This window comes from Chrysochloris asiatica, unplaced genomic scaffold (assembly GCF_000296735.1).
Source record: "Chrysochloris asiatica unplaced genomic scaffold, ChrAsi1.0 scaffold00168, whole genome shotgun sequence".
NCBI lineage: Eukaryota > Metazoa > Chordata > Mammalia > Afrosoricida > Chrysochloridae > Chrysochloris > Chrysochloris asiatica.
The window spans coordinates 3,299,816-3,318,848 of NW_006408686.1; the positions used below are offsets into that span (position 1 = coordinate 3,299,816).

The 19,033-nt window shown below is 52.8% G+C and overlaps 1 protein-coding gene across 2 annotated transcripts; it reads left to right on the top strand.

The window, feature by feature from the left end:
* Positions 1-9,730: 9,730 nt before the first annotated feature.
* On the top strand, positions 9,731-16,560 carry ERF (Ets2 repressor factor). 2 transcript variants are annotated; one of them, XM_006871371.1, is made up of 4 exons: positions 9,731-9,910; positions 14,228-14,462; positions 14,787-14,902; positions 15,003-16,276. In XM_006871371.1, exons 1-4 carry the CDS (start codon positions 9,889-9,891, stop codon positions 16,274-16,276), a joined length of 1,647 nt encoding a protein of 548 aa, XP_006871433.1. In that variant the 5' UTR covers positions 9,731-9,888. The 2 variants fall into 2 exon arrangements, with proteins under 2 accessions (XP_006871433.1, XP_006871434.1); XM_006871372.1 differs by lacking the exon at positions 9,731-9,910 and adding an exon at positions 10,267-10,350 and having other exon boundaries at positions 15,003-16,560.
* The last annotated feature ends 2,473 nt before the right edge of the window (positions 16,561-19,033 follow it).

Sequence of the window (19,033 nt, forward strand, 5' to 3'; positions counted from 1 at the left end):
GACCACCAAGGGGACTGGACAGTTTTGCTCATGCAAATAAGGTCTATGGAACCCCTGTGGGGATGGTAACATGTAAATAAGGCCCATGGAATTTATGTAGGGGATTGGTCAGTTTTGTCATCCCACTATATTTAAAGGGAGCCAATCCCAGAGGTTGGAGGAAGGACCTCACTACCATCAAAAAGAAGAGATCGAAGTAGAGCTTTTGGACCAAGAGTCCCTATGTCAAGAACCTCCTAGACCCCAGAGAAAGAGAGTTGTAAACATTGAAGATAGCAGATATGGCAGTAGTATGCTAATGGTCCCAAGTGTGAGAGAGCTGAGTGCCTTCAGGAAGGAGTAGGGTACCTCTGACACCTCTCCAAGGAACTAAAGAGCTTTGTATCACTTGCCCAAACAAGACAGAAGCCAGGACCCAGAGGAGCCTGTCCCCCAGGGAGCCCAAAGAGACCTACCTTCAGGCATAGCCCCAAAGAAACTGTCCTGATTGAAGGACTGTATCCTGAATTGTTCCTATTATTCCAAGTTGATCCTGATCCTGAATTGTGTGGCACTGTGGGATAAGCACTGGACTTCTAACCTCAAGGTCAGTAGTTCAAATCCACCAACCACTCCTTGGAAACCCTATTCAGGTTTGCTATGAGTTGGTACAGACTCCACTTCACTCAACAACAACAACAACAACTTCCCTAATAAACCCATTATTGTGAGTGTGGTCTGTGAGTTGCGTGTGCCCATTGCAATGAATTACAACCCAGCAGTGAAGCAGAGAGTGCTGTGGGAGGAACAGCTGGTGTCGGAACTGAAATTAAGGTGGAAGGGTAGAGGTATGTTCGACTTCAGCCTCATAGGAATCAGTCTTGGGCTGATGTTCTTGAGAATCTTCCTCTCATGAAGTTAGATGAGGAGCTATGACAATACGTCTTCTTTACAAGATTTTTTCAGTGAAAACCTGAGGGGAGGAGGGCAAAGTTATGTCTAGAGGAAAAGCTTTCAGGCCAATAGAACAGCATGGGCAAAGTCCCTGAGGAAGGACAATGCCTGTCATGTTCCAGAAAGAGCAGGGTGGCTGGAGAGCGACTGAAGAAGAAATGAAGGAAAAGGTGGGAGGAAGGACTGTGGCGGTCACTAGGACTTGACCTTTACTCCTAGTGAGCAGAGGGGTCACTAGATTGTTGTGGGCAGCTTAGAGCCCTCTGGCTACCTGATGGAGCACAGACTGCAGAATCCTGTGGCTATATGGGGACCAGTGAGGAGACCCCACTGATGGAAAAGCTGTTTGGATTGGATGTCAGATAAGAGACAGGAGGAACACTAAGGATGGCCCCAAGGTGTTTGGACTTAAACAACCAGTAAAATGGAATTACCATTTCCTGAGTAGGGAAAAGGCTATGAGTGGGGGTCTGTGCAGGGAAACAGTTTAGGGGAACTCAGGAAGGCCATATTTGACTTGTCAGACTCTAGAGTCCTGGTGTGGTGCTAATAGGGTAGGCACTGGACTGCTAAATGAAAGGCTGGGTGTTCAAACCCACCAGCTGCTCCTTAGAAGCCCTATACAGCAGGGGTAGGGAATGTCCAGCCTGCAGGCCATATGATGGTGGTAATGTGCCATGAAGTCAGTTCCAAGGCTATACATTTTTTACAGGAGCAGAAAGCCTCATCTTTCTCCCATGGAAGGGCTGGTAGTTTTGAACTGCTGACCTTAAAGGTAGCAGCCTGACTCATAACTACTAAGGTACCAGAGCTCCTTATAGACCATGTAAGGCGTGGGAAATTATCTGGTCTGGCCCTGCCAAGGCAACTGCAGTTTCCAGCCATCACATTTGTTGTTGTTAAGTGCTATCAAATCGATTCCCACTCACAGCAAGCCTGTATAGGGTTTCCAAGGAGTGGCTAGTGAGTTTGAACTGCTGACCTTGCGGTTCAAATCGCCTTTGAGGTTGAGAGCTTATCCTACAGTCATACCAGGTCTCCAAGTTAATGAAATGTTTGACCAAATATAGCAGGCTAATTTTTTTTTTTAAGTTTTTATTGTGAATTCAGTGAAAGTTTACAGGGCAGATCATCAGTTTTACATTCAGCAAATTGTATACTTTGTTTCATTACAATAATTACAATCCCCTCCATGTACCATAAGTTAACAATATTTCTCCTCTAATCATTTTAAGCTCTTTTTTATTAAAAAAAAAAAACAAAAACACTCAGGCATATATAATTACTTAAACCACCAAAGGGCACGTTCTGCAAGCAGCAGGCTAATTTTTAAGTTGATAATTTTGTATGGCCTGAGAATGATGTTATAAATTTTGGCAGAAAAAAGGTTCCCCACCCCTGGTTACGAATCAGGCTGTGAACCGCAAGGTCAGCAGTTCGAAACTACCAGCTGCTTCGCAGGAGAAAGATGGGGCTTTCTGCTCCTGTAAAGATTACAGCCTCGGAAATCCTGTTCAGGGTCGCTATGGGTCAGAACCAACTCGACGGCACTTAACAACAACACCCCTGCTATACAGCATCACTGTAAGTCAGAACTGACTTGAAAGCACTAAACAACAACAACAGACAACCAAATGGAGCCGCTGGTGAGGTAGTTGCATGTGTGAGATTGGAGTTTGGGGAGAATCCTAGTTGGTCTGTAGATATTAATTTGGATGTAATCCGCATAACCATTCGCCTGGGGGGAAAAATGTTTGCTGTTGAATCCATTCTGACTCATGGCACTCCCTTGTCTGCAAACTAGAACTGCATTCCAGAGTCTTCATACCTGGGATCTTTTGAAAGTAGATCATGCCTTTTCGTTAGGAGTTGAATCCTTAACCACCCCATTACCCAGGAAAACAAATGAACAAAACCCACTGCCATTGAATGTGTTCTGACTCATAGAGACCCTATATGGGGTTTCTGAGATTTTAAATTAAAAAAAATTTTTTAAAAATTTTTATTGTGACTTGAGTGAAGGTTTACAGAGCAGATCATCAATTTTACATTTAACAAATCATACGCTTGGTTTCATTATAATGATTGTAATCCCCTCCGCGTGCCATCAGCTAACAGTATTGATCTCTATTCACTTTAACTTCTGCATTCCTCCCCATGTCTTCTACCTTTATCCTCCCTCTTGTTGTATATTGCCTTCCCAATCAGAGACAATAACGCTTCATGGGAGAAGACAGCCTCGTCTTTCTACCACAGAGCAAGCTGATTGATTTGAACTGCCAACCCTGGGGTTAGCAGTCCAATGCTTATTCTACAACACCACCAGGGCCCCCACCACCCAGGGAAGTCATCAGAGTAGAGATGACATATCAGCTGATGGAGATTGTCAAGAGAAGGATGTTGATGTTGAGTGCTGTCAAGTCTGTTTCAACTCATAGTGACCCTGTATAGTGTTTCCAAGGAGCAGCTGGTGAGTTCGAACCGCAGACCTTTTGGTTCAAACTGAATATGCAGAATCCACAGCGCCACACCAGGACTCTGAGAGAAGTATAGATAGTGGAAAGAGGAAAGACCCAGGACCGAGCCCTGGGGCCTTTCAATATTTCAGGTCATCCAGATGAGGATGGGAGCTAGTAGTAATTTGTGTGTGTTTTTAAAAGGTTTTTATTGTGAATGAAGATAGGTAGTATTTGTTGTTAAGTGCTTACACTCCATTTGGGGTGGGGGTTGTTGCTGTTAAGTGCCTTTGTATAGGGTTTCCAAAGAGTGACTGGTGGCTTTGAACCACTAACCTTGTGATCCTTGTGGTCCAAACTGACCTTATGGTCCAGTGCTTATCCTATTTCTAAAGAAAGCACAGTATTCATTGGATATTTATGGTTCATTATTATCCATGGTGTGGTGCTCTGGATCTGCACTGGACTGCGAACCACAAGGTTGGCAGTTCAACCCTACCAGTTGCTCTTCAGAAACCCTATACAGGGTTGCTATGAGTTGGAACCAACTGGATGACACTTAACCATAAGAACATTATCCATGATTTATGAGTGTATTGTGGTTATTATCTTAATTGTCCACAAAATTTTCTTACCAGTCTGTAAAGGATATGGCTTCTATGGGGACAGGGCCTCTTGCCCTTGTCTTGGTTTGACAATCACTGCCCTGACAGAACTACTAGATCCAAAGGGATGGGTGGTAACTTCAGTGTCTGGGCAGCGGTTTCTCCATGGAGTGTTACACTGTTCTTCGCAGACACGTGCTGGGTTTTCACTTAGCTCCAGGAGTTGACGTGCCATAGTTGGATGACGTGGTCTTTAGATGCCTCTGTCACAAGTTCATAATACTTGTGTGCTATGGATTGAATTGTTTCCCCAGGTACCTATGAAAGAAGCTCTGGCGGTACAACACTGATGCACTCAGCTACTAACTGAGTTGGCAGCGAGTAACTTGATAAAGCTAACTCCCACCAAATGACTAGCTTGTTGTTAAGTGCCATCGAGTCATTTCCGACTCATAGCAAACCCTTATGGGATTTCTGTGGAGCAGCTGGTGAGTTTGAACTGCCAATCTTGTGGTTGAAACTGACTTTGTAGTCCAATGCTTATCCTACAGCACCATACCAGGACTCCAGGACTAGGTAGGGCTATGCAAATGTGAGGTGATTGTTGCCCACCAAAGGGATCGGATAGATTATTAATAATGTAAATAAGGTACATGATACCCTTGTTGGGTTGTTGTTGTTAAGTGCGGTTGAGTCAGTTCCGACCCATAGCAACCCTGTATAGGGTTTCCGAGGAGCAGCTGGTGAGCTTGAACTGCCGACCTTGCAGTTCCAATGGCTTTGCAGTCTGGCGCATTAACCCACAGCATCCATGCAAATAAGGTATATGGATTCCTACTGGGGGAATTGGTCAGTTTTGTTATCCCACAATGCTTAAAATGAGCCATCTCTGAGGTAGAAATGGGGAGCCTCATGACCATCAAGAGACAAGAACCAGGGGTGGAGGCGTATCCGTTGGGCGGGATCCTAGACCCAGGAGACAGAGAGCTGTCGTATTAGAGATGAGAGAAACAGTGGCAGCAGAACTGGGAGACCTTCAGGAGGTGGTGAAATGGGCTCCAGACCCAAGAAGCAAGAAAGCTGAGTGCCTCTGGGCAGGAGGTTTGCTGATGGTGCCTCAAGGCACTTGATGGAGTTAGATTTGCTAATTCACAGAGCTAGAGCTTGGTGCCTTTAGGCTGAGATTTACTGGTGGTATGAGGGTGCCTGTAGGCACTTTATTAGCAGTATTAAAAGAGTTTTAGAACACTTGCCTGAGCAGGGCAGAGGCCAAGGGGGCAATACTGAGGGCAGAAGAGAGACATGCTTGTGGACACTTCTGAAAAGAGGCTGTCCTGACTAAAGAACTCTATCCTGAGTTGTTTCTGATCCTCAATTGTAACTTGTTACTTTCCTAATAAACCCAGTAATTATGAGTATTGTCTAGGAGTATAGTGTGGTCACTGCAACAAATGATTGAACCCAGCAGAGAAGTAGAGGGTGCCTTGGGAGAGGGCACAGTTGGGGTCAAGATTGGTAAAATGGTTGGAGGGTGGAGACATGTCTGACCTCTGTCTCACAGGAGTCAGCCCTAGGCTGCTGATCTTGATTCGCCTTCTTCCTTGTGAAGTTAGAAGAGCCGGACACTTCTGCCATGCGCCATTTTTACAGCTTCCATAAAGATTTCAAAACCAAACCCACTTGATCCTTGTACTCTTTTAAGAACTATCTATATGGGATCAAAGTGATAACAGCAACTCAAAAAGATTAGATAGGAAGCTTAGGGGACAGTGAAGCTTATGTTAATGTTGGAGGAACAAGTCAGAAAAGGAAGGTGAGAAAGGTTGCACAGCTTAAAAGAATGTCATCCGTGTCACTAAATGGTACATGTAGCAACTACTGAATTGGTGTGTGTTTTGCTGTGTATATTCTCAACAGCAAAATTTAGAAACCAAAAAATACCCAAAACCATTGCCTTCGAGTTGATTCCGACCCATGGTGACCCAAAGAACAGAGTTGAACTGCCCCACAGGGGTTTTTTTTTGACCTTACTAATTATTTTATTGTGAACTGAGTGATAGTTTACATGGGAGAACATCAGCTTTACACCATCCACCATCGTTTCATTGCAATGATTACAATCTCCTCTGTGCATCATCATTCAACAGTATTTGCTTCCATTCTCTGTTTTTCTTTCCCCACAGGGTTTTTAAGGCTGTGATCTTTATAGAAAAAGACTGCCTCATCTTTCTTCTGTGGGGTCCCAACCATTGATCCGATAGCAACCCAGTGCTTAACCACGGAGACACCAGGCTTCTTCCCTTGGAAACCCTATGGAGCAGTTCTAGTAGGTTTTGGGGTTTGATACTTTGTTTGGAAATTGGATTTTTGCAAATGTTATCAGTTAACAAGAAGAGGTCCTACAGGAGTAGGCTGAGTTTGAATCCTTTAGGATTGGCGATGGTGGTGCTGGTGGTTATGTGCCATGGAGTTGGTTCCAGCTCACAGAGACCCTGCATAGGGTTTTCTGAGGCTGCAAATCTTTATAGGAGCAGAAAGCCTCATCTTTCTCCCACAGAACAGCTGGTAGTTTTGAACTGCTGACCTTGAGGTTTGCAGCCCAACTCGTAACCACTATGCTACCAGAGCTCCTTAATCCCTTATGATTGGTGTCCTTATAAAAGAGAAGGAGAGAGATGGAGGGCAGAGAGTTACATAAAGATAGAAGCAGAGATTGGAATGATCCAAGGAATGCCAAAGATCCCTAACCATGACCAGAAAGTATGACAGAAGTGAGGAACAGATTCTGCCTCAGATCCTTTAGAAGAAATCAAGATGACCAATACTCTGGTTTGGACTCCTAGCCGATAGAACTATGAGACAGTGTAGGATGTTTCACATAGTAATGGTGAGTTTAACTATTCCTATGGGCGAGTCTCATATTTATGAAGCAACTGAACTATCCCAGAGGTACTACATTTCTGTGGTAGAGTCACAATAGGGATTAGCATGGGTGTGGACAGAAACCACAGGAGGTCATGCTGCCCAGGGGACCGTTTTCATCAGGGACCCATTCTCAGTGTATGGTTTATGAACTCTTCTGTGCTGCACTCCCACTATCTGTGGTTGGATTTCATTTAACAGTGGGATTGAGCTGCCCAAGTGGGCCAGATGGAATTATGCTACTAACAGGCCTTTTCACATGGTTAATGCTCTGGTAGCATAGTAGTTACGAATCAGGCTGCAAACCGCAAGGTCAGCAGTTTGAAACTACCAGCTGCTCTGCAGGAAAAAGATGAGGTTTTCTGCTCCTGTAAAGATTTACAGCCTTGGAAACCCTGTTCAGGGTCGCCATGGGTCGGAACCGACTCGACGGCACTTAACAACAACAACAAATGCTGTGTGTATTGTCTACATTTGGTTGGAATCTGTAGGCTGAGGGGTGTTCATATTGCCCACCATATATACAGTTCACTCTGCACGTAATTATAACCAGCATATACATTCTCTTTACATTAATGATTTCTCACAATCATGTGAGCTCTGTTAATAGTCCCATTTTACAGATGAGGGAAGCTGAGGCTCAAAGAGGTCAACTCCCTTGCCCATGTTACAGACAGGAAGTAGCAAAGCTGTTAGAGTCTATTGGACTGCAAGGTTGGCAGTTCAAACTCACCAGCTGCTCCTGGGAAACCCTATACAGGGTTGCTGTGAGTCAGAACTGACTCGACAGCCCTTAACAACAACTTAACAACAACAAGCAGCGACAGGTAAGAAAAAAGTCTGGTAATCTGATTTCATTAAAACTACAGCCAAGAAAATCTTATGGAGCGAGCAGTTCAACAATGTAACACACGGTTCAAAATCAATGACAATATGTTTGATTGTGATTTTGAAAAACACAATGGTTTTCCAGAGCGTTCCTTTGGAATTACATGGGTCTGGGTTAGAATCCTAACTAAGCCTAATCCTTGGCTGTACAAATTTAGACTGATATTCTCTCTCAGGGTCTTGTTTTCTTAATCTGTAAATGTTGTTGTTGTTGTTAAGTGCCGTCGAGTCGGTTCCGACCCATAGCGACCCTGTACAGGGTTTCCGAGGGTGTAAATCTTTACGGGAGTAGAAAGCCTCATCTTTCTCCCCGGGAGTGGCTGGTAGTTTCGAACCGCTGACCTTAAGGTTTGCAGCCCGATTCGTAACCACTATGCTACCAGAGCTCCTGTAAATAGGGATCAACAAATAAACAAAACTAATCCATTGCCATCAAGTCACTTTTGATTCACAGGGATCCTGCAAATGGAGATAAGCAAAGTAATTCCCCTAATTGGGATTTGTGAGGATTAAATAAAATGCCCCTAGACAGTGCTTGGCCCAGTGTGTCTGATACATCATGAGGGCTCATAATTTGGGAGCTGTTACAGTAATAATGATGATGATTATTGATGGACTACACAGCTCCCAGAGGGTTACAATATCCGTGGGGGGAGAGGCACGGTCGGTAGGCAAGGTTACATAATTCCCAGGGGGGTGATGCTTCCCTGGGGGCCTTGGGGTGTCTCCAAGGAGGAGGCCTGAGACTTGCTGAGGCTATAGTGAGTCTTGGTCTTTTATCTAGCTCTCCCTGCGCATCTTCTGGGTTTTAGTCTTTCAGAGCATTGTCCCGCCACTACTGTCTTTGGTACCTCAGAGTCTTTTTTTTTTTTTGAGGCTCTTGAGTCCGTGAATATTACTTCTCTTTGCCCTCTACGCTGCTGCTGCCAGCTCTCTGCCTCCCTCTGATCTGTGTGCTCTGATTTCCTGTTTCCCCGAGCCTCAGAGGCTCCGTCCATCCCTCCGGCCAGCCATGGGAGAGCGACTTAACAGTTTCCTACGCGCTGGCCTTCATCCTTAAGCCCTGCTTTCCTCTCTCCTGGCGACCCCCCAGTGCCCCGTGGGAGCACACTTGTTCAGACTTTGGTCGCCCCCTCGCATCCTGGCACAACCTCCGGAACCCCTAGCCCCAGTGGTGGAGGTTACCTCCGGCGTCGCCTCCCCAGGACAGCTGCAGCTTGAAATGGGGGGGTGGGGTGGGGGCTCCAGAATGCATTCTTTCTGATCACTTCCTCCCCAGCTGGGTCTGGGGCTATCTGGAAAGCCAAGACCCCATCCCCAGAGGAATGAAGGACACAGCCGCCTCCCCATTTCCGATGCTGGAAAATGCTTCCCACCCATTCCACCCCACCCCTGGACAGCTGCCCTCACTCAGGCTCAGGGTTGGGGGCCAGAGTGAGGCCAAGCTGGGAGGGTCTTGATCACCCTTCAAGGTCGTGACCCCTCCCCCTTGCAGAGAAGATTCTGCTATGTTTTGAAAGGTCTATGTCCACAAAAGTTTCTGACCCCACTTAGAAGATCCTCACTCCGTATCTTATGAGCCCCCAAAAGAAACTCAAGATCCCGCGTAGGATAATGGGAGGAGGGGCGGCAGGGCGCGAGTTCCTAGGACTTAAGTTATCTGCAGACTAGGAGCTTTGGAGAAGGGTCATGACCCCCAGGACCCCATCCCACCCTCTGTCCTCCACCTTCCTCCCTCCCCCGCCGCGCGGCTCCTTTAAGCCCAGAGTCGGCCGGTCCTCAGTGGCTGCTTGCCTGCGAGAGAGAGAGAGTGTGTGTGCGTGTGTGTGTGAGTGTGCGGGAGGGGGCGGGCGCAGTGTCGCCATGGCGACGCGGCGGTGACGTCGCCGGCCGGGGGGCGTGGGCGTCCCGGCCCCGGAGTGCGATATTAACCCGGGAGGCGGTGGCGGGGAGGGGAGAGGCTCTGAGAGGCGAGGCCGGGTGAGGCGGCGAGGGCGGCCCGACGGGCGCGGGACGGGACGGGGCAGCGCGGGTGCCCGGAGCCGCGGCCCGGAGTCGGGGCGCTTCGCCCCGGGCCCCCCAGCATGAAGACCCCGGCGGACACAGGTAGGAACGGGGGCAGCACGTGTGGGGGAGACTTGTTGCCCCGGGAGACCGGCCGGAGAAACTTTGGGGGGCGCTAAAGGTGTCTGGTGGAGCCCGAGTGGTCCGCTGTTCCGGGGGACCCCTGGCACGCGAGACCTGTTGCTTCTCGCGGCGCCAACAGGGGGGTGTTGCTTGGGACCCCCAATTCCTAGCTGAGTGGTGTGGGTGCTGCGGATCCCAGACCTCTCTCACAGCCCGGACCCTGCAAGCTGGGCTCTTCCTCACTCCTGGGATCTCGGGGGTGGTGGGGTCCCTCCTCCTCGCCACTCTGTCACGTTGCAGTCTGGGGGCCGGGACGTGTGTTGTATCGTGGGGGGGGGCGTTCACGGGGCCCGCTATCCCCAGTCCCTCGCTGCGCGGTCTGGCCCATGACCTTCACGGTAGCGCGTGTCCCGCACCGGGTTGGGGGGATATGGGATGGCTTTTAGCATTAGGGCGTGAGTGGGGAGCTTGGGACTTGGGGTCCGGGCTGCGCCGCCCATCCCCCGCCCAGCTCCGCCGGCTCCGCGCTCCCCCGCCCGCGCGAAGTCGCAAAGTTCCAAAGCGCAGCCCGAACGTTCGAAAAAGGAACTTTTTGTTTCCGACCTTAGAACGCGCGGCTTTAAGGTGGTTCCGGGGGAGACCTGGGTATCCTCCTCCCACGCCTCCGGGGGCCCGGGGTTAAGGAGGGGGGGCGCCGAGGCTCCCTCCCTAGTTCCCCTCCCGTTTCCACCTCGACTCCTTTGGCGGCCCGTCTTTTCTCTCCGCCCCCCTCTTCCCCGCCAACTTGCTCCTCCTTAAGGGGCCAAGGTTCCCCTCCCCCCTCGGTCGACGGGCGGGGGGCAGCAGGATTAACCCCCCTCCCACTCGGACTTTCCCCCCTCCCCTCCCCCTCCGCCCCTGGGCTCGCGCGGGCTGGACTTTGCGCCACAGCTCGCTGGGGGGGGGGGAGGGGTCCCAGCCGCCCCCTGCCCGGCTACCCTGTCGGAATCCGGCCTGGGGCGGGAACGGGGGAGGGGGAAGGGGGCCGGGCGCCGCTGTTCAAACTTGTTTCCTTCCCCCGGCGGCGGCTGCGACTAGGGCTCCCGTGTGCGGGTGTGTGCCCCGACCGGCCCACCCACCCCCCTGCTTGGTGGGTGGGGGCAGCTCTTAAAGGGCTCCGGGCCCAACTCCGGCGTCTGGGGAATCGGACGGAGGAGGGGGCTGGAGGTGGGGCAGGGGTGCGGAGTACTGTAGGGTCAGTCACGTGAGTTCCATTTCTTCCCTGGATCCCTCAGTCTCCTGGGCCGCTGGGCCCTGGGGGCAACAGGAGCCTCCCCTTGCCTGAGGAAGGGACCGCGGCGCCTAGACAACCCCGCCTCATTTTCCCTCCCCGCTACAGGCCTTCGCCTGGTGGGACCGGCTGAGCCACTCCCCCAACCGTGTCTTGGGGCTGAGCCTTGTGTGGGCTCCCAGGCTAGGGAAGAGGGCGGCGGCATAGAGTGGTCTCCTTATGGGTCCGCCGGTCAGTCGGCCGCCTGGCCGGCTGCTGCGCGCCCCTGCATCCGACTCTCCATCCCGGCCCTCTCTCCTCTGCCGCGGCTGTTTCCCACTTCCTGTTTTCTTCCCGGCTCTGGCGCCATCGAGGGCTGTCTGGAGTGGGGGAGGTGGTAGGGGCCCCCCCAGGAGGCTGGCGTGTTCTTCCTCTACCAGCACTCCTCCCTTCCGACCGACCCCCATGCCGCCCTAAAAAGTTTAGGCAGTCACGGGAAGTTGGGGGTGCCAGAAGTTCTGCTCCCTAGGTTTCCAGTCTGGGAGAATCCCTGTCCCACCTCTGTGGTACCCAGGTGTGTCTTTTGGGACTCAACCATCCTGACTTTTCTTGTGTGTCTGCTGTTGTCACTTGTATATCCTGTTGCCCAATTTCCTGGACCCCTCTGTTGGCTGCTCTCCTCCGGTCTCCCTGTGTCTCCATGTTCCAGAGGTCCAGCACCCCGACGCTTTTTTGGTGTAGGCCATGTTTTCCTGCTATAGCACGTGGACCCATACAACACACGCACACATGCTCCCTAGCACACATGCTCCCCTAGCCCGTGCCTGGCTCCTGGCTCCAAGGCCTGGGGAACAGAGCTTCATTGAGACACCCTGACGTCACCCCCCCCCCCATTCTCTCCACCAAAGCCAGGAACAGGCCCTCGTGTGTGCTCTGTCCGATGAGGAAAGCTGGTGTTGGGGTGGGTCTTGGGAGTGGGGAGGGTCCCCGCCAGGAGAAGGAGCCAGGGTCTTGACCCTGTGGGGTTGCTCCAGGAGCCTAGCAGAGTTCACATGGGGGCCTGGGACAGCTCCTGGAATGCGGTTTGAGGCCTTTCCAGAGCCCCCCCACCTCCTTTCCGAGTTCCCTTTGTGTTGCATGTAGTCTCTCTCACTCCCTCTCTTCTGCAAAGTTTATTTTTAGCCTCCTGCTCCCCCGCTCCCAGGACTGTCGCTGCACACACGTTGCCTGGTTACCGGGACACGGAGGCTGGGGCGGGTGGGCTGGGAAGGGTGGCTTTAATTTTGGGGGGAGGGTAGAAGTCAGTACATCTTCCCCCCACCCCCAGACTGATGTCTTCAGGGCTTCTGCCCACCCTATTGACCCTGGAAGCCCAGTTGGGGTATAAGTGAGGAGGAGCATGGAGCCCTGAGAAGGACCGGGAGCTTTTGGGGAGGGGGCTGGGAGGTGTCTGAAATTGGTAGTGTGGGCTTCTTGGTTTCTAAGGGTCTCTGGGCCAAGGGAGTCCCTGGGGTCTGGGCTTTTTTAAACAGGGTGTTTTCAGGTTGGGCACCTGGATTCCCAAGGTGGAAGGGATGCAAGGGTTCTTGAAAGGGGTTGTCAGGGTCTTCTGAAGGGAGCAGGGGCTGCTGGGGCAGAAACCTGGCTCTGATCAGCTGGACCCCTGAGGGGTGCTGGGATTTGTGAATGGAGTTGGGATTAGCCTTTCCTGGCCCAGGGGTCTGGGCCTACATTCTAGTAAGGGATGGGTTTGGAGGGGTTGGTCCCTGTGGGAACAGGAACCGCTGTTCCCCTGTGATCCCAAGGGGAAGGATCTACCTGGATTCCAGACAGGGGTGGAGGCTTTGGGCAAGCTCAGTATTGCCTGAGGCCTGGTTGTTACTTGCTTGAATGGAGGCCAAGGGCTGGCGATTGACCTGCAGTATGACCAGAGACATGGGACCCAGGCTCATCTTTATCTGTCCACCTTGGCCTTCTCTCTCTAGTGGCACCAGGGCCCCTGCCCTGCCTCCCTCCCTTCCTCTCCTTCCCTCCTCCCACCCCTCCATTACCGGCTGCCTAGTGCTGAATTATTGATGGCCCCTGATTACCCGGGGGTTTGGGAAATGACAACAACCGCAGCCCCCCCCACCCCCACCCCAGGCTGCCCACCCTCTCTAGGGACCAGCCAGCCCACCACCAACCTCTAGCCAAGGTTAATGCTGGGGGGCGGGCAGGCAGGTGGGCAAGGGAAAAGCAGAAGATGAGCAGGCAGCTGGGGGAAGAGGGCTCCAGCTAGGCCTGTTCAATGTCAAGGGCGGGGTGGGAGGTGGGGGACCTGCAGGCAGGCTGGGCCCGGATGCCTGGGTCTGGGGAGAGCAGTGCAGTATGGAGGGGTCCAGGACTTGGGGGGGAACTTTCAGACAGTCTGGGTTTCACTCTCCAGGGAAGACAGAAGTCTCTGTGTGTACAAACGCTGACCTCATCGTCAACCAACAACCCCACCCCTCCTGGTCCTTTTAAGGAAAAAAAAAAAAAAATTCCTCTTGGGTCGCGTGGAAGGGGTAGGGGCTCTTGTCAGGTCTAGGGGGAGGAGACAGTATATGTTCTTAGGAGGGGACTAGAGGACCTGGGAGAGGGTGGGGATGACTGGCTCTTAATGGTAGTGTGGTGGGTTTTGGGGGGGGGAGCTGTGCCCCAATCCGCCTGGCCACGTGTGTCTTTTAGCCGCCCCTTCCTGCCCCTCCCCCACTGGCAGCCCTACCCGCCAGCCTGGCTTGGTGCCTGGACCCCTGGCACTGGCCCCGGGGACCCGCCGCCGCCGGTTTCCTGTTTCTCCCGGTGTCGCCGGAGCAGGCTCCAGCCTCCCCTCCCCCCAGCTCCCATCTAGCCCCCCTCACATAGACAGACTGACACTGTCTCCCTCTTACCCAGATCTTGATTTGATCCCTAGAAGACAGATTTCCCCACATTGAGGGTGCAGTAGGAGGTGGACACTGAGGTTGGTAGGACCCAGAGGCTGGACTTTGCGTCCTGACCTGGGGCCACTCCCCTGTCTCTGTCCCCAGGGTTTGCCTTCCCGGACTGGGCCTACAAGCCGGAGTCTTCCCCGGGCTCCCGGCAGATCCAGCTGTGGCACTTTATCCTGGAGCTGCTACGGAAGGAGGAGTATCAGGGTGTCATCGCCTGGCAGGGGGACTACGGCGAATTTGTCATCAAGGACCCCGATGAGGTGGCTCGGCTCTGGGGCGTCCGCAAGTGCAAACCCCAGATGAATTATGACAAGCTGAGCCGGGCCCTGCGGTGAGGAGGGGACTCTGGAGGACAGTCTCCAGCTGATGTAGTGTTGGGGAGCCTGATTCATGGGAAGGGGCTTTGGGTTTGACTCGTGGTACTGCAAGTTTTAGCTGTGGGGCTTTGCGCAAGTTCTAAATTGTCTCAGCATTTGTAATCCAGGGGTGTCTTGATAGAATCCATGGGTATATCCTTTTGCCTGGCCCAGACCTGAGTGGGGAGACAGGGTCCCCATCCCCTAGAAACTTGATTTTTCTCATGTAGCTGTTGTATCATGGGCTCCCCTTTTTGAATCCTTTGCCTATACCAACCCTATGTTTTCTGTACCCACAGGTATTACTACAACAAACGCATTCTGCACAAGACCAAGGGGAAACGATTCACCTACAAGTTCAACTTCAACAAACTGGTGCTGGTTAATTACCCTTTCATTGATGTGGGGTTGGCTGGTGAGTATAGGGCTGGGGCTATGGCCTTGGAGGAAGGAGAGGGTTTATTCGTTCATCCAGTCTGGCCAAAGGCTCTGACACGGAACTTCTCTCTTGCCAGGGGGTGCGGTACCCCAGAGCGCCCCACCAGTGCCATCGGGTGGCAGCCACTTCCGCTTCCCCCCCTCCACGCCCTCTGAGGTGCTGTCCCCCACTGAGGATCCTCGCTCCCCACCTGCCTGCTCTTCATCCTCATCCTCCCTCTTCTCGGCTGTGGTAGCCCGCCGACTGGGCCGGGGCTCGGTCAGCGACTGTAGTGATGGCACCTCAGAGTTGGAGGAGCCCCTGGGAGAGGATCCCCGGGCCCGACCGCCTGGCCCACCAGAACTGGGTGCCTTCCGTGGCCCCCCGCTGGCCCGCCTGCCCCATGACCCTGGTGTCTTTCGTGTCTATCCCCGGCCCCGGGGTGGTCCAGAGCCCCTCAGTCCCTTCCCTGTGTCACCCCTAGCTGGACCTGGCTCCCTGCTACCCCCTCAGCTCTCACCGGCTCTGCCCATGACGCCCACCCACCTGGCCTACACACCCTCACCCACTCTGAGCCCTATGTACCCCGGTGGTGGCGGGGGTCCCAGTGGCTCAGGGGGAGGTTCCCATTTCTCCTTCAGCCCCGAGGACATGAAACGGTACCTACAGGCCCACACCCAAAGTGTCTACAACTATCACCTCAGCCCCCGCGCCTTTCTGCACTATCCTGGGCTGGTGGTACCTCAGCCCCAGCGTCCTGACAAGTGCCCACTGCCTCCCCTGGCCCCTGAGACCCCACCGGTCCCCTCCTCGGCTTCGTCCTCCTCTTCTTCCTCTTCCTCCCCATTCAAGTTTAAGCTCCAGCCGCCCCCACTAGGACGCCGCCAGCGGGCAGCTGGGGAGAAGGCTCTAGCAGGTGCTGACAAGAGTGCCGTTGGTCCAGGCCGATTGGGTGAGGGGGCAGGGGCCTTGGTACCACCACCGCCACCGCCACAGATCAAGGTGGAGCCCATCTCAGAAGGCGAGTCCGAGGAGGTGGAGGTGACTGATATCAGCGATGAGGATGAGGAAGATGGCGAGGTGTTCAAGACCCCCCGAGCCCCGCCTGCACCCCCCAAGCCGGAGCCCGGCGAGGCACCTGGGGCAGCCCAATGCATGCCCCTCAAGCTGCGCTTTAAGCGGCGTTGGAGTGAGGACTGTCGCCTGGAGGGGGGTGGGGGCACCACTGGTGGCCTGGAGGATGAGGGTGAGGACAAGAAGGTGCGTGGGGAGGGGCCTGGGGAGGCTGGGGGACCCCTCACCCCAAGACGGGTGAGCTCTGATCTCCAGCACGCCACGGCCCAGCTCTCGCTGGAACCCCGTGATTCCTGAGGGCTGTGGACTGTGTTCCTCCACCCCAATGCTTTTGCTGCCTTAACCGCCCCCCCTGCCCCCCAGTGCCCTGGAGGTGAGGGCAGCTCAAGTCCCTTCCCTGCCTCCTATCGCTCCCCTGCCCACATTTTGTATAAAACTTTTTTTTTAAATGGTGGGGGTGGGTGGGTGCCCAGGGCTGTCTCCTGATACTCTGGGGTAGTGGTGGGCGGGAGGAGGGAGGGAGAGGTGAGGGAGGTAAGGGGGGGAGGCCACCTCCGTTCTGGGAATTTTTATTTGAACTGGGGCTTCTGCCTCAATACCCAGCAACTTTTTTTTATTACAATCGAGTAGGAAGTCAAGCCGTGTCTCGTGGTCCCCTGCCTCTCCACTCCACTTTGTCCCCAGCTGGTCCCTGTCTTCCCTGCCCCTTCAGGGGCCATGAGTGCCTGGGTTTGTCATACCCGCTAAGGTCGCAACAGGGGAGGGAGGGACAGTTTTATGATGAACCAAAAATTCCGTTGGGGGGAAGGGAGGGGATGGAGGTAGGTGAGGGGTGCCACCCATGGGCCACAAATTTCTTCAAGTGCCTGCTATTCCTCTCCTGCTCCCCACCCCAGCTCCCCACCCCAGCACGGGTCCAGCCCCTTCACCTCCTGCTGCTCTTAGGACTGGCCCCTGGGCAGGTGGGTGGGGGTGGGTAGAAAGGGGGTACCCTGAAACCAAACTGGAAACCCCCTCTGCCTCCCAGCTGGGGCCCCTGGGTTGGGGTGGGGGGTTGTGGTCAAGCCTTATTCTGTATTGGGAATGGGAGGGGGTGATAGGGAGGGAGTGGGCGGTTGGAAGGGGATGCTGGAAAATGTATTCAAACAATAAAACTTTGGAACTTTTGATTCAGTTATCTGTTCTGGGTACTGAGTCTTGTCATCACAGGGCCTAACCTAGTCTGAATGGGTCAAATCTAGGCCTTGAAAGTGACCTCTTTGCCTCAGGAACATGTAACCCCTTGGGGGCCAGTGACTTCAGGTCTGGGCTCTCTTTGTTGTTTTCTCCCATGGGTTTGGGTCCTTTGCCTGTCCTGCAAGTGCTTTAGACTCATGGCTACCTCTGTTGCTCTTGCTCTTCTGGTCGCCTCAAAAGTCTTTCCTCGCTGGCTCTGAGTCCTCGTATCCCCAGGCCTCTAGTGAAGGACACACTGGAGTTCAGTGGTTCCACATAGTAAACACTGGACTGTGAATCACAAGGTTTGCAGTTTGAGCCCACCAGCTGCTTGGGAAAAAGATGAGGCTTTCTGCTCTTCACAAGAGTCCTGGTGTGGTGCTGTGGGCTAATGCTCTGTACTGTAATGTTGCTTTGAACTGCAAGGGCAGCCGTTCAAGCTCACCTTGGAAACCCTATGCAGGGTCACTATGAGTTGGAACCAACACTATGATACTTAACTAGTGAGGGCCAGAGGCACTTGTGCATCCTACTCACATCTCACTCCCTAGGATACTTCTGAACTAATCTAGGAATCCTTGGAGACAAGTTCTGAAATGTCTTGAAATGTAGACCTCCAGGGTACCTGGTGATCTTTAGGTCAAACCCTGGGAAACACTCCCAGCTAGCAAGTTGGGAAGAGACAGGCTCTGTAACCACTGTGGTTACTTTGGCCCCAGCACTTAGTGAGGCGCTCTGTTGTCTCCAACATTGACCAAGGTCTGGGTAACCAGCTCAGTGAAATGACTTGCCCAAGACCAAGAGGCTGTAGGAAGCAGAGCCGGGATTTTTAAAGCAAAAGTAGATCTTCAAAAGCCCTGTGTTCTTTCAACAAGTCCTTTGTATTTTCCTTGAAGCCAAGATGACTGGATCACAATAGGAACTGAGGCTGATCACAGGATCTAGAAACCAAGATGAGCGAGCTCTGTAGGATCAGGAGTAAAATAGAGAATCCAGGCAGCAAGTTCCCTTAGTAACAAACCCTTCAGTGCAGGTGAGGTCCATAGGACCCAGAGAAAGCAAGGGGCTTCCCCAAGGTCTTGGGATTTGGGGCTTAGAGCCTATTGGGTTGCCTTCAGTTTGAAACCCCATTCTGTGCAAGCCCAAGGGGGTTGGAACATTGGGCAACTTCTACCCACTCTCCTTAAACCTCATCTCATGCCAGCCCAGGGTGGGTGGTCCTAGATAATGGTTGGCAGTGAAGAGGATGGAGGGATGGAGTTACTGGCGAGAAACCAAGGCTCTTATGGTGGCCTGCGGGCAACTGCTCCCTCTCCTGGGTGATGTAAGTCATTCCCTGGGGTGGGGGCTGCTGGGAGCCTGCACTAGGTTATTTCTGGAAGTTGGGCTGAGGCATGTCTCCTAGCAACACAGATGCCACTGAGGAGTTATTGGTGGTAGTGTGGTAGAGAAAGGGAGATGTTACTGGTGGAAGGGGTAGGACCCTTATCCCCTAAAGAGTGCCTTTAAAATACTGCTAACCAAATCTGACATGGATTCAAAAGTTTCCAGCTCTGTCAGATCATGGTCCACCTGCTTGTCCCAGACTCTGGTAAGGGGATGTCCGATGACATGTGGCCTTGACTACTTCAGCAGTACCCTGAATCTTGGATCTATCCACAGGCTTGAAATGCTAAGCTCCTGCCGTCGAGTTGTTTCCGACCCATAGCGACCCTGTATAGGGTTTCCAAGGAGCAGCTGGTGAGCTTGAACCGCCGACCTTGCAGTTCAAATGGCTTTGCAGTCTGGCTCATTAACCCACAGCGCAACACCAGGACTCCTAGCAGAAGGTTCTTAATG